This window comes from Pristiophorus japonicus, chromosome 1 (genome assembly GCF_044704955.1).
Source record: "Pristiophorus japonicus isolate sPriJap1 chromosome 1, sPriJap1.hap1, whole genome shotgun sequence".
In the NCBI taxonomy this organism is placed as follows: domain Eukaryota; kingdom Metazoa; phylum Chordata; class Chondrichthyes; family Pristiophoridae; genus Pristiophorus; species Pristiophorus japonicus.
The window spans coordinates 6,929,486-6,946,763 of NC_091977.1; the positions used below are offsets into that span (position 1 = coordinate 6,929,486).

The 17,278-nt window shown below is 53.7% G+C and overlaps 1 protein-coding gene across 1 annotated transcript in view; it reads right to left on the reverse strand.

Moving 5' to 3' along the window:
• The window catches only part of LOC139262032 (complement component C6-like), a 121,116-nt gene extending 114,697 nt beyond the window's left edge, over positions 1–6,419 (reverse strand). The window contains 2 exon segments of the mRNA XM_070877195.1: positions 4,876–5,061; positions 6,338–6,419. Coding sequence (XP_070733296.1) covers positions 4,876–5,021 — 146 coding nt within the window. The 5' untranslated portion in view covers positions 5,022–5,061; positions 6,338–6,419.
• Between the last annotated feature and the right edge of the window lie 10,859 nt (positions 6,420–17,278).

Below are 17,278 nucleotides of genomic sequence, written 5' to 3' on the forward strand. Positions count from 1 at the left end.
AAGACGTTTCTCCTCATCTCGGTCCTAAATGGCTTACCCCTTATTCTTAGACTGTGACCCCTGGTTCTGGAACTCCCCAGCAACGGGAACATTATTATTATTCCTGCCACTAACCTGTCCAATCCCGTCAGAATTTTATATGTTTCTGTGAGATCCCCTCTCATTCTTCTAAACGCCAGTGGATACAAGCCCAGTTGATCCAGTCTCTCCTCATATCTCAGTCCTGCCATCCTGGGAATCAGTCTGGTGAACCTTCGCTGTACTCCCTCAATAGCAAGAGCGTCCTTCCGCAGATTAGGAGACCAAAACTGAACACAATATTCTCGGTGTGGCCTCACCAAGGCCCTGTACAACTGCAGTAAGACCTCCCTGCTCCTATACTCAAATCCCCTAGCTATGAAGGCCATTAGGCCATTTGCCTTCTTCACCGCCTGCTGTACCTGCATGCCAACTTTCAATGACTGATGTACCATGACACCCAGGTCTCATTGCACCTCCCCTTTTCCTAATCTGTCACCATTCAGATAAAATTCTGCCTTCCTGTTTTTGCCACCAAAGTGGATAACCTCACATTTATCCACATTATACTGCATCTGCCATGCATTTGCCCACTCACCTAACCTATCCAAGTCACCCTGCAGCCTCTTAGCATCCCCCTCGCAGCTCACAACACCACCCAGTTTAGTGTCATCTGCAAACTTGGAGATATTACACTCAATTCCTTCATCTAACTCATTAATGTATATTGTAAAGAGCTGGGGTCCCAGCACTGAGCCCTGCAGCACCCCACTAGTCACTGCCTGCCATTCTGAAAAGGATCCGTTTATCCCGACTCTCTGCTTTCTGTCTGCCAACCAGTTTTCTATCCATGTCAATACATTGCCCCAGTACCATGTGCTTTAATTTTGCACACCAATCTCTTGTGTGGGACCTTGTCAAAAGCCTTTTCAAAGTCGAAATACACCACATCCACTGGTTCTCCCTTGTCCACTCTACTAGTTACATCCTCAAAAAAAAATCCAGAAGATTTGTCAAGCGTGATTTCCATTTTATAAATGCTGACTTGGACCGATTCTGTCACTGCTTTCCAAATGCGCTGCTATTACATCCTTAATAATTGATTCCAACATTTTCCCCACGACTGATGTCAGGCTAACCGGTCTATAATTACCCGTTTTCTATCCCCCTCCTTTTTTAAAAAGTGGGGTTACATTAGCTACCCTCCAGTCCATAGGATCTGATCCAGAGTGAATAGACTGTTGGAAAATGATCACCAATGCATCCACTATTTCTAGGGCCACTTTCTTAAGTACTCTGGGATGCAGACTATCAGGCCCTGGGGATTTATCGGCCTTCAATCCCATCAATTTCCCTAACACAATTTCCTTCAGTTCCTCTTCTCACTAGACCCTCGAACCCCTAGTATTTCGGAAGGTTATTTGTGTCTTCCTTCGTGAAGACAGATCCAAAGTATTTGTTCAATTGGTCTGCCATTTTTTTGTTCCCCATTATCAATTCATCTGATTCTGTCTGCAGAGGACCTATGTTTGTCTTCACTAATCTTTTTCTCTTCACATATCTATAGAAGCTTTTGTAGTCAGTTTTTATGTTCCCTGCAAGCTTCCTCTCATACTCTATTTTCCCCCTCCTAATTAGACCCTTTGTCCTCCTCTGCTGAATTCTATATTTCTCCCAGTCCTCAGGTTTGCTGCTTTTTCTGGCCAACTTATATGCCTCTTCCTTGGATTTAACACTATCCCTAATTTCCCTTGTTAGCCAAGGTTGAGCCACCTTCCCCATTTTATTTTTACTCCAGACAGGGATGTACAATTGTTGAAGTTCATCCATGTGATCTTTAAATGTTTGCCATTGCCTATCCACCGTCAACCCTTTAAGTATCATTTGCCAGTCTATCCTAGCCAATTCACGTCTCATACCGTCGAAGTTACCTTTCCTTAAGTTCAGGACCCTACACTGTCACTCTCCAACTTAATAAAGAATTCTACCATATTATGGTCACTTTTCCCCAGGGGGCCTCACACAAGATTGATAATTAGTCCTCTCTCATTACACAACACCCAGTCTCAGATGGCCTGCTCTCTCGTTGGTTCCTCGACATATTAGTCGAGAAAACCATCCCTAATACACTCCAGGAAATCTCCTCCACCGCATTGCTACCAGTTAGGTTAGCCCAATCAATATGTAGATTCAAGTCACCCATGATAACTGCTGTACCTTTATTGCTCGCATCCCTAATTTCTTGACACTGGTAGCAATCCTGAGATTACTACCTTTGAGGTCCTGCTTTTTAATTTAACTCCTAGCTCCCTAAATTCAGCTTGTAGAACCTCATCCCGTTTTTTACCTATATCGTTGGTACCTATATGCACCACCACAACTGGCTGTTCACCCTCCCTTTTCAGAATGTCCTGCACCCGCTCCGAGACATCCTTGACCCTTGCACCAGGGAGGCAACATACCATCCTGGAGTCTCGGTTGCGGCCGCAGAAACGCCTATCTATTCCCCTTACAATGGAATCCCCTATCACTATCGCTCTCCCACTCTTTTTCCTGCCCTCCTGTACCATGAACTTGGCTGCTGCTACCTTCCCCTGATGAGTCATCCTCCCCAACAGCAGCCAAGATGTTGTATCTGTTTTTGGGGGGGGTGGGGGGGTGAGCGCAGGGGACCCCTGCACTACCTTCCTTCCGCTGCTCTGCCTGATGGTTACCCATCCCCTATCTGCCTGAGTAATCTTTACCTGCGGTGTGACCAACTCACTAAACGTGCTATTCATGACATCCACAGCTCCAGAGTGAATCCATGTGCAGCTCCAGTGCCGCAATGCGGTCTGTCAGGAGCTGCAGCTGGATGCACTTCCTGCACATGTAGTCGTCAGGGACACTGGGTGCGTCCCTGACTTCCCACATTACCCAGCTTCTCTCTATTGTTGCCGCTTTCACGTCATCCCTCCCCAAATCTCCCCACCCCTTCCCTCCTCCTCCCCACTCCCCTCACATCTCCCCCTTCCCTCCCCATTACCCATCTTCTCAACCTCCCCTCCCCACCCCTTCCCTCCCCCCCTCAACCCACCCCCTCCCCACCCCTTCCCTCCCCCCTCAACCCACCCTCTCCCCACCCCTTCCCTCCCCCCCTCAACCCACCCCCTCCCCACCCCTTCCCTCCCCCCCTCAACCCACCCCCTCCCCACACCTTTCCTCCCCCTCCTCCCCCTTCCCTCCTCCTCCCCACTCCCCTCACATCTCCCCCTTCCCTCCCCATTACCCATCTTCTCAACCTCCCCTCCCCACCCCTTCCCTCCCCCCTCAACCCACCCCCTCTCCACCCCTTCCCTCCCCCCTCAACCCACCCCCTCCCCACCCCTTCCCTCCCCCCCTCAACCCACCCCCTCCCCACACCTTCCCTCCCCCTCCTCCCCCTTCCCTCCCCTCCCCAACCCTTCCCTCCCCACATCCCCCCTTCTCCCCTTCTCCACCTCAACCCTCCCCCTCCCCCTTCCACCACACCTCCCCACCACACCCCTCCTCCATACCCCTTCCCTCGACCCTGCCTCTCCTCTTCCCCACTACCTCAATCCTCCACTTCCCCACACCTTCCCCACTCTCCTCCCCATCCCGCTCCTTCCCTCCCCACCTCCCCCCTCCTCCACACCTCTTCCTTCACTCCTCATCCCTCACCCCTCCTCTTTCCTCCCCACACCTTCCCTCCCCACCTCCCCCCTCCCCCACACCTCCCAGCCTCCCCCACCCCCACCCCAAACTCTCCCGCCCTTCTCCCCCTCCCTATGTCAACCCTCCCCACCCCCTCCCACCCCTTCCCTCAACCCTCCCCACCTCCACATTTCCTCATCCCTTCCCTCCTTCATCCCCAAACCTCTCCCTCCCCCTCCCCCACACCCCTCCTCCCCACCTCCCCCCTCCTCCACACCTCTTCCCTCACTCCTCACCCCTCACCCCTCCTCTTCCCTCCCCACCCCTTACCTCCCCACCTCCCTCCTTCTCCCCCTCTTCCACACCCCTTCCCTCAACCCTGCCCCTCCTCTTCCCCCACCCCCACCTCAGCCCTCCCCTTCCCCACACCTTCCCTCCCCACCTCCCCCTCCCCACAACTCCCCACCTCCCCCTCACCAACACCACCCCCTCCTCCTCCCTCCCCACACCTTCCCTCCCTCACACCTCCCCACCTCCCCCTCCCCCACACCTCTTCCCTCACTCCTCACACCTACCCCTCCTCTTCCCTCCCCACAACTTCCCTCCCCACCTCCTCCTTCCCCCACACCTCCCCGCCTCCCCCTACCCCAACCCAAGCTCTCCCACCCCTTCTCCCCCTCCCTATGTCAACCCTCCCCACCCCCTCCCACCCCTTCCCTCAAACCTCCCCCACCCCCACATCTCCTCATCCTTTCCCTCCTTCATCCCCAAATCTCTCCCCCCCCTGTCCCACACCTCTCCTCCCCACCTCATCCCTCACCCCTCCTCTTCCCTCCCCCCCACACCTCCCCCTCCCAACCCCTTCCCTCCCTACTTCCCCCTTTCTCACCCTCCCCACCTCAACACTCCCCACATCTTCCCTCCTCCCTCTCTTCCCTGCGCCCTCCCCCACACCTCCCCACCATACCCCACTCCCCACCTTCGCTCACAACACTCCTCCCTCTCCCTCTTCCCACCCCTTCCCTCCCCCCCTCAATTCTCCCCCACACCGACATCTCCCCAACCCTTCCCTCCCTCCTACCCAAACCTCTCCCATACCCCCTTCTCTCACCTGCTCATGCCCGCTCCACCATCACTCCCATCCCTCAAGTCCCCACACTTCCCTGACCCTCCCCTCCCCCTAAATCCCTATTTGGTACCAACCTCTGGCGACTGGTCTGACCGGGGCCACAGGTCACAGAGCAAGCTGACCATTGAGACCAGGGGTAATTGTCGCAGAAACAGGCCAGGCCTCCGCTCAGGGAGAGGCTGAGGAGCAACAGCGTGAGGACCTGTCGACGGGAGCCCATCGTCTGGGCTGGGCAGGGCTCGATATCGACTGGCTCAACCCTGAAATACAAACAGTGAACGATTAAACCAGAGCGCCTCATCCAGAGGGTTGGAGTTAAACTGGATTCAACTTAGAAGCGAGTGAGCCTCAGCTCAGTGGGAACACTCTCATCTCTGAGTCAGAAGGTTGTGGGTTCAAGTCCTACTCCAGAGACTTGAGCACAAAATCTAGGCTGACACTCCAGTGCAGTGCTGAGGGACTGCCGTACTGTCGGAGGGGCAGTACTGAGGGAGTGCTGCACTGTCGGAGGGGCAGTACTGAGGGAGTGCTGCACTGTCGGAGGGGCAGTACTGAGGGAGTGCTGCACTGTCGGAGGGGCAGTACTGAGGGAGCGCTGCACTGTCGGAGGGGCAGTACTGAGGGAGCGCTGCACTGTCGGAGGGGCAGTACTGAGGGAGTGCTGCACTGTCAGAGGGGCAGTACTGAGGTAGCGCGGTACTGAGGGAGCACTGCACTGTCGGAGGGGCAGTACTGAGGGAGCGCTGCACTGTCGGAGAGGCAGTACTGAGGGAGCGCTGCACTGTCGGAGGGGCAGTACTGAGGGAGCGCTGCACTGTCGGAGGGGCAGTACTGAGGGAGTGCTGCACTGTCGGAGGGGCAGTACTGAGGGAGCGCTGCACTGTCGGAGGGGCAGTACTGAGGGAGTGCTGCACTGTCAGAGGGGCAGTACTGACGGAGTGCTGCACTGTCGGAGTGGCAGTACTGAGGGAGCGCTGCACTGTCGGAGGGGCAGTACTGAGGGAGTGCTGCACTGTCAGAGGGGCAGTACTGACGGAGTGCTGCACTGTCGGAGTGGCAGTACTGAGGGAGCGCTGCACTGTCGGAGGGGCAATCTTTCGGATGAGACATTAAGGCGAGGCCCTGCCTGCTCCCTCAGGTGGATGTAAAAGATCCCATGGCACTATTTCGAAGAAGAGCAGGGGAGTTATCCCCGGTGTCCTGGGGCCAATATTTATCCCTCAATCAACATCACGTAAAAACAGATTATCTGGGTCATTATCACATTGCTGTGTGTGGGAGCTTGCTGTGTGCAATTTGGCTGCCGCGTTTCCCACACTACAACAGTGACTGCACTCCAAAAGGTACTTAATTGGCTGTGAAGCGCTTTGAGACGTTCTGAGGTTGAGCAAGGCGCTATAGAAATCCACGTCTTTCATTTATGTTATAACCGAAACACATTGGAGGCAAGGAAACAACACAGTTATTTTCATAGTGAGCAAAGAAGTGTTTCGGGAAGAGATGAAAGTAGGTGCGGTGAAGCAGAACAGTACTCACCCCAGCTCACACACAGCCCAGCTTCTGTCAGTGAGCGCTGCACACACAGCCCAGCCCAGCAAATGGACCCTTTGGTTTCTTGGGTCAAAGATTTATTTTCCTGCAAACCAGAGGAAGCGGTGGGAAACGGAACAAAAAAAAAAATCTAATGATCTGGGGAGAGGAAACAGGGCGGAGCGTCGGAGAGGGGAAAGGAGGCACATAGTGCGAGGGGAGAGGCAAGGGGCTCTGGAGTGGAGCCGTTCAGAAACAGGAATGATCCGGGAGCAGGGCAGAGAGGGGAGGAATTCCTGACGCGGGAGAGAGATGCGGTGAGTTACTGCCTCTCACGGGCACGACACGGGCGCTAAAGGGTTTGCAGCCACGGGTAGATGCAGAGAGGATGTTTCCCCTCATGGGGGAATCTAAATCCAGAGGGCATAGACTCAGAATAAGGGGCCGCCCATTTAAAACTGAGATGAGGAGGAATTTCTTTTCTCAGAGGGTTGTAAATCAGTGGAAGTCCCGTGTTCCATGTATATATTGAACGTGCGAGGTTGCAGCCCCTGTTCCAATATTTGAAGGGGCTGGTCCTCAAATTCTGGCTGCACTTCAGTCCCACACTCCTGATCTTTGGGCACCCTGTGCGGAGGGGAGCGGGCAGGTCGGAAGGCCTCCTCGTAGGACTGCTCCTGGGCACGGCCAAAGTGGCCATCAGCCAGTCCAGGCAGCGGGCGGAAGAGGGGTTCGTTCAGCCTGACTGCCTGCCCCTCTTCCGCGGTTACATCCGAGCCAAGAGTGTCCCTGGAGATGGAGCACGCGGTGTCCACCGGTACACTCAAGAGGTGGTGGAATAGGAATTGGGCCTGCTTTAGCCAACAGCCTGATATTAGTAGTTTTAAAATTGGCCATGGCAACACCTTGTGGTTAGTCCTTGTGGTTTAGACAAGGTATTGAACAACAGGAAGGCCAGGCTGAATAACAGGAAGCCTCGGATGTTGCTTCTAAACAGAAAATGTAAAGTCCCCAATTTGTCCAAACTGTATGATTTGACCAATGACTGTATCTTTAACCTAAAAAGGTCATGTAGATGGCCAATGAATGTAGACGCCCACTTGCTTTCTGTATAACTGCTATGCACCTCAGTGAATTTTTTGAGATCGGATTTTAGAGCTCAGTGAATTGCTGATAAGAGATATCCATATCTCCCTTGCAAACCAGAGGAAATAAATGACTCTGACTTTTCACAAACTTCTCGTGGTGTATTTATTATTATACCACATCAGGTGGCCACCAGAGGGACTGGAGTGCATCATCACCCCCGGCACCCACATTTTAATTTGATTTGTTTTACGTCCAAAGTTTAATTTGTTTAATGTGTAGGTTTTAGTGCCCCTTTAATAAGGAGGGGCTCTTGATTTACATTTGTTTTTACAGGTGCAACAAAATAGTATAAATCTGTGGAATTCTCTGCCCCAGAGAGCTGTGGAGGCTGGGTCATTGAATACATTTAAGGCGGAGATAGACAGAGTTTTGTACGATAAAGAAGTCAAGCATTATGGGGAGCGGGCAGAGGAAGTGGAGCTGAGTACATGATCAGATCAGCCATGATCTTATTAAATGGCGGAGCAGGCTCGAGGGGCCGTATGGCCGACTCCTGCTTCTATTTCTTATGTTCTTACTGTGTTCATTAGTGCCGCTCGGCAAATTTTTGTGCCGGCACCAGCGGGGCTGAGCAGTATTTCCCGGAAGCACCGCGCCGGTGAGCAACTGCCCCGGTATCGACACATAAAAACATAGAAAATAGGTGCAGGAGTCGGCCATTCAGCCCTTCGAGCCTGCACCACCATTCAATAAGATCATGGCTGATCATTCCCTCAGTACCCCTTTCCTGCTTTCTCTCCATACCCCTTGATCGCTTTAGCCGTAAGGGCCATATCTGACTCCCTCTTGAATACATCCAATGAACTGGTATCAACAACTCTCTGCGGCAGGGAATTCCACAGGTTAACAACTCTCTGATTGAAGAAGTTTCTCCTCATCTCAGTCCTAAATGACCTACCCCTTAACCTAAGACTGTGTCCCCTAGTTCTGGACTTCCCCAACATTGGGAACATTCATCCTGCATCTAACTTGTCCAGTCCCGTCAGAATCTTATACGTTTCTATGAGATCCCTTCTCTAAACTCCAGTGAATAAAGGCCCAGTCGATCCAGTCTCTCCTCATATGTCAGTCCAGCCATCCCGGGAATCAGTCTGGTGAACCTTCGCTGCACTCCCTCAATAGCAAGAACGTCCTTCCTCAGATTAGGCCAAAACTGAACACAGCGGCAACATTCGGTTTGTGCGGCACCCGTAGCGCCCCCTAGTGACCCCGCCAGGGAAAGCCGGCATGCAGAGCTGGGGTGCTATGGGAAGGCAGGACTGCATCAGGTAAGTGCGAGTGATATTTATATTTTTGTGGGTTAACTTTATTTGGGGTCAGTAATGTACAGGGATGTACAGTAATGTGTTTTTGTTCCGATTCTTTCTTTGGCAGGGCGGCCTCTCTCAGGGTGCTACGAAGCCTGGTCTTTAGCTCCAGATACTCAGTTGCTCCCCCAGCCCAGCGTCCTTAGTGTGGAATGTTTCAGGGCGCAAACATTGAATTTTGTGGCTCCCGTCGCTAATCATTTTTCGGCGCTAAATTTAGCCACCGCCCAACATTGGCGCCTTAAAAGCCCTCACCGAATTTCCAGTCCGAAGCATGTTTCAGTAGGGAACATGTGGGGAACAGTGATCATAATATCAGGTGTACACTGGTCATGGAAAAGGACAAGGAACAGCAACAGGAGGAGGGTGAACTTGAGCGAATTGGATACAGATCTGGCCCAGGTGGATTGGAATCAAAGGTTGGTAGGTAAAACAATGGGAGTCCTTCAAAGAGGAGCTGGTTTGGGTACAGAGTAGAAACGTTCCCCACGGTGGGGCCAGAAGGGCATCCAGAGCTAGAGCTCCCTGCATGACTTACACTCCTGGCCGGCCTCCCACATTCCACCCTCTATAAACTTCAACTTGTCTAAAGCTCGGCTGCCCGTGCCCTAACTCGCACTGAGTCCCGCTCGCCCATCACCCCCTGTGCTCGCTGACCCGTGTCCTAACTCGCACCGAGTCCCGCTCACCCATCACCCCCTGTGCTCACTGACCCGTGTCCTAACTCGCACCCAGTCCCGCTCACCCATCACCCCCTGTGCTCGCTGACCCGTGTCCTAACTCGCACCCAGTCCCGATCACCCATCACCCCCTGTGCTCGCTGACCCGTGTCCTAACTCGCACCAAGTTCCACTCACCCATCACCCCCTGTGCTCGCTGCCCCGTGTCCTAACTCGCACCAAGTTCCACTCACCCATCAGCCCCTCTGCTCGCTGCCCCATGTCCTAACTTGCACCGCGTCCCACTCACCCATCACCCCCTGTGCTCGTTCCCCGTGTCCTAACTCGCACCAAGTCCCACTCACCCATCACCCCCTGTGCTCACTGACCCATGTCCTAACTCGCACCCAGTCCCGCTCACCCATCACCCCCTGTGCTCGCTGACCCGTGTCCTAACTCGCACCCAGTCCCGATCACCCATCACCCCCTGTGCTCGCTGACCCGTGTCCTAACTCGCACCCAGTCCCGCTCACCCATCACCCCCTGTGCTCGCTGACCCGTGTCCTAACTCACACCCAGTCCCGCTCACCCATCACCCCCTGTGCTCACTGACCCATGTCCTAACTCGCACCCAGTCCCGCTCACCCATCACCCCCTGTGCTCGCTGACCCGTGTCCTAACTCGCACCCAGTCCCGATCACCCATCACCCCCTGTGCTCGCTGACCCGTGTCCTAACTCGCACCCAGTCCCACTCACCCATCACCCCCTGTGCTCGCTGACCCGTGTCCTAACTCACACCCAGTCCCGCTCACCCATCACCCCCTGTGCTCGCTGACCTGTGTCCTAACTCGTACCCAGTCCCGCTCACCCATCACCCCCTGTGCTTGCTGACACGTGTCCTAACTCGCACCCAGTCCCGCTCACCCATCACCCCCTGTGCTCGCTGACCTACATTGGCTCCCGGTTAAGCAATGTCTCAATTTCAAAATTCTCATCCTTGTTTTCAAATCCCTCCATGGCCTCGCCCCTCACTATCTCTGTAATCCCCTCCAGCCCCACAACCCCCTGAGATGTCTGCACTCCTCTAATTCTGCCCTCCTGAGCATCCCTGATTATAATCACCCCACCATCGGTGGCCGTGCCTTCTGTTGCCTGGGCCCCAAGCTCTGGAACTCCCTCCCTAAACCTCTCCGCCTCTCTACCCCTCTTTCCACCTTCAAGACGCTCCTTAAAACCTACCTCTTTGACCAAGCTTTTGGTTCTCTGCCCTAATTTATCCTTATATGGCTCGGTATCAAATGTTGTTTTATAATGTTCCTGTGCTATCACTACGTTAAAGGCGCAATACAAATATAAGTTATTGCTGTACAATGAGAAATTAAAAAATAGGCTTATGACAATTGAGAGGTTGATCATACAGTAGCGAACCAATCTGTAAACAGAATGTACAGAGGAGAAAAAAGGGAATCAGAGGGGCCAGGAGAGAGTATGGGAATAAATTGTCGGCTAACATAAAAGTGAACCCAAAAGTCTTGTATAAATACCAATAGTAAAAGTGTCATCAAAGGAAGGGGGGGTCCGATTAGGGACCAAAAAGGAGATATTGAGGAGGTAGAGGACACAGCTGAGGTACTAAATGAATACTTTCCATCTGTCCTCACTAAAGAGGAGAGTGCAGCCAATGTCGCAGTAAAGGAGGAGGCAGTAGCGATATTGGATAGGATAAACATAGATAAAGAGGAGGAACTTAAAACACTGGCAGTCCTCAAAAGGCGAAAAGTCCCCCGGTCCGGATGAGATGCATCCTCGGTTACTGAGGGAAGGAAGGGTGGAAATTGTGGAGGCCCTGGCCACAATCTTCTAATCCTCACTGAATATAGGGGTGGTGTCAGAGAACTGGTGGGTTGCAAATGTTACACCCCTGTCCAAAAAAAGAGATAAACTACAGGCCAGTCAGCCTAACGTCGGTGGTGGGGGAACTTTTACAGATAATAATCCAGGGCAAAATTAATTGACATTTGGAAAGGGAAGGGCTAATAAATGACAGACAGCACGGATTTGTAAAAGGCAAATCATGTTTCACTAACGATCGAGTTCTTCAATGAATTACGGAGACAGTTGATGCGGGTATTGCAGTTGATGTTGTGTATAGGGAGTTTCAGAAGGCGTTTGATAAAGTACCACATAACAGACGTTTAGCAAAATTAAAACCAATGGTACTAAAGGGACAGTGGCAGCATGGATACAAAACTGGCTGTGTCAGAAAGCAGGGAATGGGAGGGGGGCAGTGGGGGGGGAGAGGGTGGGTGGGCAGTACACAGTGTGCTTCCCCAGGGGTCGGTATTGGGAACACTGCTCTTTTCGATATATATTAATGAACTCTAGTGCAGCACTTACAGCTCGAGTGGAGCATAAACTGGTTGGGCCAAATGTGCCGTATATCCTGTGTAATCCTGTATAGAGGGAGAGGAGAGGGAGGGGTGAGGGAGACAAGGGGAGAGGGAGGGGAGAGGGAGGGGAGTATAGTGTATGCAGGCACCTTTAGTAAGGACTCCACGAGGCAGGGTATGATACTTAAACTGTGTAGACCTGTAGTCCTTTATTTGCAGCTCCTGAGTGACAACAACAAGCTGTGAGTTCCTTTTTATACTGGGTTACCTGCAGTGTGCAGGCAACCCCTAGGTCTCCCGCAGCAGCACCCTCTGGTGTACAGGCAAGGTGTGTACAGTGTAAGGGTACATTCAGTGTTGCATAACAGTGTCACAGACATCACACAGTAAACAGGCATGCCTACACAACAACACTCCCCCCCTAAGCATTTTTCATATCCTTATTGTCCTGACCAGGGGAGATGATCAGTGGTGGGCTATGGGGAGTTGTGGTGATCAGTGGTGGGCTATGGGGAGTTGTGGTGATCAGTGGTGGGCTATGGGGAGTTGTGGTGATCAGTGGTGGGCTATGGGAGGTTGTGGTGATCAGTGGTGGGCTATGGGAGGTTGTGGTGAGGGTTGTGTGGTTGCCAGATGTGACCCCTGTGCTTGAGGCTGACCTCGTACGTTTCCCCTCCCTCACACACAGACCATGTGGGTGTCACTGATGTGGGATCCCTCGGGGAGGTAGCCACAGTAACAGTGGGTGGTGAGTATACACTGTGATGTGGGTAGTTGTGGGCAGGGCCACAAGACTGGGTGGGCTCCTTGTCCACCAATGGGGATGAGGGTCAGGTCATCCCAGGGTTTGCCAGGGAAGCTGGAGGGTATTGGCCTCATGCTTCTGGTGTTGGCCCCGGTGGCCAGGGGCTGTAGGGTTGGTCTGGTGCAGGTTGCCATTGGTGGTGGCTGGGCTGCCCATTGACCACTGTCCCTGTAGTGGGTCTGCTCCCACTGGTTGTGTGTATGTCCTGCAAGGGGCATCACATTCGTTCCAAAGATCCAGGCTACATGGTCAGGTAGCCTGCTGGACCTGGGGGTCTCCCACAGGGGGATTCCATTGGCATCAGCATGGTCCCTGTAGGACCCAATGTCCTTAGGCAGTGTCCTACCGATATACATGACACCTTGGCTCTGATCACACACAGTCGAGCCTGCATTATACATTCTAGCATTTGCATCACTTTTGGGTGTCCTGGTTTCAACAGACATGGTTTCATTAGGCATTTCACAATCTCTATCATTACTGTTAAGCATAATAAACTTGTTCTTAACCTTACTGACACCTGCATTCATTTCATTAGTCACATTAGTTAAACCAGCATCACAATTCATGGTTACATTGCATACTTGCACTCTTTAATCGCATCTTTAGCTTTAAAGTCCATGTACTCAAATAGTTGAAACTTCCCCTTTAAATTTTTTTGGTTACCGGTCTCCTTTAAGGGAGCCGTCAAATCTGATTGTCCGCTCGATGTCACATGATGCTCCTCCATGTTCACTCGTGACATGGCGGAGGCCATTTTGATTACAGGTTCTGCTGCTTGTGGTGCTGCAGCCATTCTCTGGTCGTAGCAGGTAGGCTGTGGTGCTCTTTTCTTCCACAGCTTCGATCCTGGATGTTGGGAATCCATTTCTTTCGTCGATGTTCACCTCTTGGAGTGCTGCCCCAGCCCGGAAAGTGGAGTTTGGATCCTCGGTCTCGGAGATTTTGCCGGGGTGCTGTGGGCAATTGAGCTGGACAGTGGAACCTCCGGATGCTGCAATGGATCCATGTTCGAGGTCGATTGCCGGAGCCCGGAGGCCTGGGAGCAGCTTCGCTTGGACAGGCTGCCGTTGTGGTCAATTGGCGGGATTCATCCAAAGTTCTTCAAAGGTCGCTTGGCTCATCGTAGACTGGCTCGCTCTCCATAGAAACTGCGACCCTGTCGACGTCTACTTTCATTGTCCACCGGAGAACTTTCGGTGGAGCAGGTCTGAGTTCCATACTCTTCTTCCAGGGGTTGAGCAACTTCACTTTCCTCTGTGTCGGAGCCCCGTTGATCAGCCAACTCATCAGAGACACGGTGAGTACAGCTTTCTCTGCACGTCCTTTGAAGGTGCCTTTTCTCTTTACATGCATAGTCTTTGTAGCGGCACTGGTGGGCCCTGTGGTTTCCTCCACAGCGCCAGCACGGGGCCATCCGGTTTGCCCCATGTGGCGGACTCGGGGTTGCGGGACTCGGGACAGCATTTCTGCCTTTAGAAGTGTCCATGCGGTGCACTGCGCTCGCCGGTTTAGAGTCCTGGGTCAGTATTCGCCTGGAGTCGCTGGCCGAAACCATGTAGGCCTGGCTCACTTGAATTGCTTTCCGCAGGGTGACCGTGATGTCAGCCGAGAGCAATTTGTGTCGGAGGCCTTCGTGGCCGATTCCGATGACAAATATGTCCCTTAGTGCTTCATTAAGGTGGTCGCCAAACTCACACGGTGCAGCTAGTCTTCTTAAGTGTCTTCTTGTTCCTGTATGATTGTTACAAGTTCCTCATAGCTCTTGGTGGTTGTCTTCTCTGGGGCTAGTAAGTCCCTGATGAGACCATAGATGGTGGGCCCACAACTGCTAAGCAGGATGGCCCTGCGTTTGTTCGGTAGTGTGGCCGGTGTGTCCCCGTCCAGGTCGTTGGCTATAAAGAAGTGTTCCAATCTTTCCACAAAAGCGTCCCAATCTTCCCCCTCCGTAAATTGCTGAAAGTTGCTGAGGTTAGACATGTTGAGCGCGTAGTTTGTGACCTCGTATTCCCGTCGCCAGTTATAGTATATGTAGGCACCTTTAGTAATGACTCCACGAGGCAGGTTTTGCAACTCCTGAGTGACGACAACAAGCTGTGAGTTCCTTTTTATACTGGGTTACCAGCAGTGTGCAGGCAACCCCTGGGTCTCCCGCAGCAGCACCCTCTGGTGTACAGGCAAGGTGTGTACAGTGTAAGGGTACATTCAGTGTTGCATAACAGTGTTACAGACATTACACAGTAAGCAGGCATGCCTACACAACAGGGAGGGGAGAGGTAGGGGAAAGGGAGAGGGCGGGGAGAGGGAGGGAGGGGGAGAGGGAGGTGAGGGGAGAGGTAGGGGAGAGAGGAGAGGGAGGGGAGAGGCAGAGGGTGGGGAGAGGGAGGGCAGAGGGAGGTGAGGAGAGAGGGTGGTGAGGGGAGGGGAGAGGGAGAGGAACAGGGAGAGGGAGGGGAGAGGGACAGGGAGAGGGAGGGGAAAGGGGGGGAGGGGAGAGGGGGGAGGGGAGAGGGGAGAGGGGGAGGGGGGAGAGGGGGAGGGGGAGAGGGAGGGGGAGGGGGAGGGGAGAGGGACAGGGAGAGGGGGAGAGAAGAGGGGGAGGGGAGAGGGAGAGGAGAAGGAGAAGGAGAGAGGGGGGAGAGGGGGGAGGGGATGGGGAGGGACGAGGGAGTGGAGAGGGACAGGGAGAGGGAGGGGAGAGGGGTGGAGGGACGAGGGAGAGGAGAGGGAGAGGGAGGGGAGAGGGGGGGAGGGACGAGGGAGAGGAGAGGGAGAGGGAGGGGAGAGGGGGGGAGGGACGAGGGAGAGGAGAGGGAGAGGGAGAGGGGGGAGGGATGAGGGAGAGGAGAGGGAGAGGGAGAGGGAGAGGAGAGGGACAGGGAGAGGGAGGGGGGAGGGGGGAGGGACGAGGGAGAGGAGCGACCCAGTTTGGTAAACTCCAATCTGGATTACTTCCCGGGAAAAGAGATTTTTAATATTTGGCTGAAATTGGCATCGGATGATGGACTTGGCGAGAATCTCGACATGTCCCAGATGTTGTTTGCTGGTCCAGTGCGCGGGGTCAGGAGCGGGTGATGGGACTGGGGAGCTGATTCCAGTAAATGGGAGGGGGATGAATGCACTTCACCTCTGACCTTTGGCTGGGCTCAGGCAAGCGATTCTCAGTGTGTCTGAGAGACGGTTCAAACTCGAGACATCGAATGTTGGATTTCAATTCTGCTTCTGTTCCCTCATCCCGAGAGTTAGGAACATCAGAACAGGAGGAGGCCATTCAGACCCTCGAGCCTGTTACACAGGAACAGGAGGAGGCCATTCAGACCCTCGAGCCTGTTACACAGGAACAGGAGGAGGCCCATTCAGCCCCTCGAGCCTGTTACAGAGGAACAGGAGGAGGCCCATTCAGCCCCTCGAGCCTGTTACACAGGAACAGGAGGAGGCCCATTCAGCCCCTCGAGCCTGTTACACAGGAACAGGAGGAGGCCCATTCAGCCCCCCGAGCCTGTTACACAGGAACAGGAGGAGGCCATTCAGACCCTCGAGCCTGTTACACAGGAACAGGAGCAGGCCCATTCAGCCCCCCGAGCCTGTTACACAGGAACAGGAGGAGGCCATTCAGACCCTCGAGCCTGTTACACAGGAACAGGAGGAGGCCATTCAGCCCCTCGAGCCTGTTACACAGGAACAGGAGGAGGCCATTCAGACCCTCGAGCCTGTTACACAGGAACAGGAGGAGGCCCATTCAGCCCCCCGAGCCTGTTACACAGGAACAGGAGGCCCATTCAGCCCCTCGAGCCTATTACATCGGAACAGGAGGAGGCCCATTCAGCCCCTCGAGCCTGTTACATTAGGAACAGGAGGAGGCCATTCAGCCCCTCGAGCCTGTTACATTAGGAACAGGAGGCCCATTCAGCCCCTCGAGCCTATTACATTGGAACAGGAGGAGGCCCATTCAGCCCCTCGAGCCTGTTACATTAGGAACTGGAGGAGGCCATTCAGCCCCTCGAGCCTGTTACATTAGGAACAGGAGGCCCATTTAGCCCCTCGAGCCTGTTACACAGGAACAGGAGGAGGCCATTCAGCCCCTCGAGCCTGTTACATTAGGAACAGGAGGAGGCCATTCAGCCCCTCGAGCCTGTTACATTAGGAACATGAGGCCCATTCAGCCCCTCGAGCCTGTTACACTGGAAGAGGAGGAGGCCATTCAGCTCCTCGAGCCTGTTACACAGGAACAGGAGGAGGCCATTCAGCCCCTCGAGCCTGTTACATTAGGAACAGGAGGCCATTCAGCCCCTCGAGCCTGTTACACAGGAAGAGGAGGAGGCCATTCAGCCCCTCGAACCTATTATACAGGAACAGGAGGCGGCCCATTCAGCCCCTCGAACCTATTATACAGGAACAGGAGGCGGCCCATTCAGCCCCTTGAGCCTGTTACACAGGAACAGGAGGAGACCATTCAGCCCCTCGAACCTATTATACAGGAACAGGAGGCGGCCCATTCAGCCCCTTGAGCCTGTTACATAGGAACAGGAGGATGGCCATTCAGCCCCTCGAGCCTGTTTCATCATTCAATGAGATCGTGGCTGTTCTGTGGCCTAACTCCGCATACCCGCCTTTGGCCCATATCCCTGAATACCTT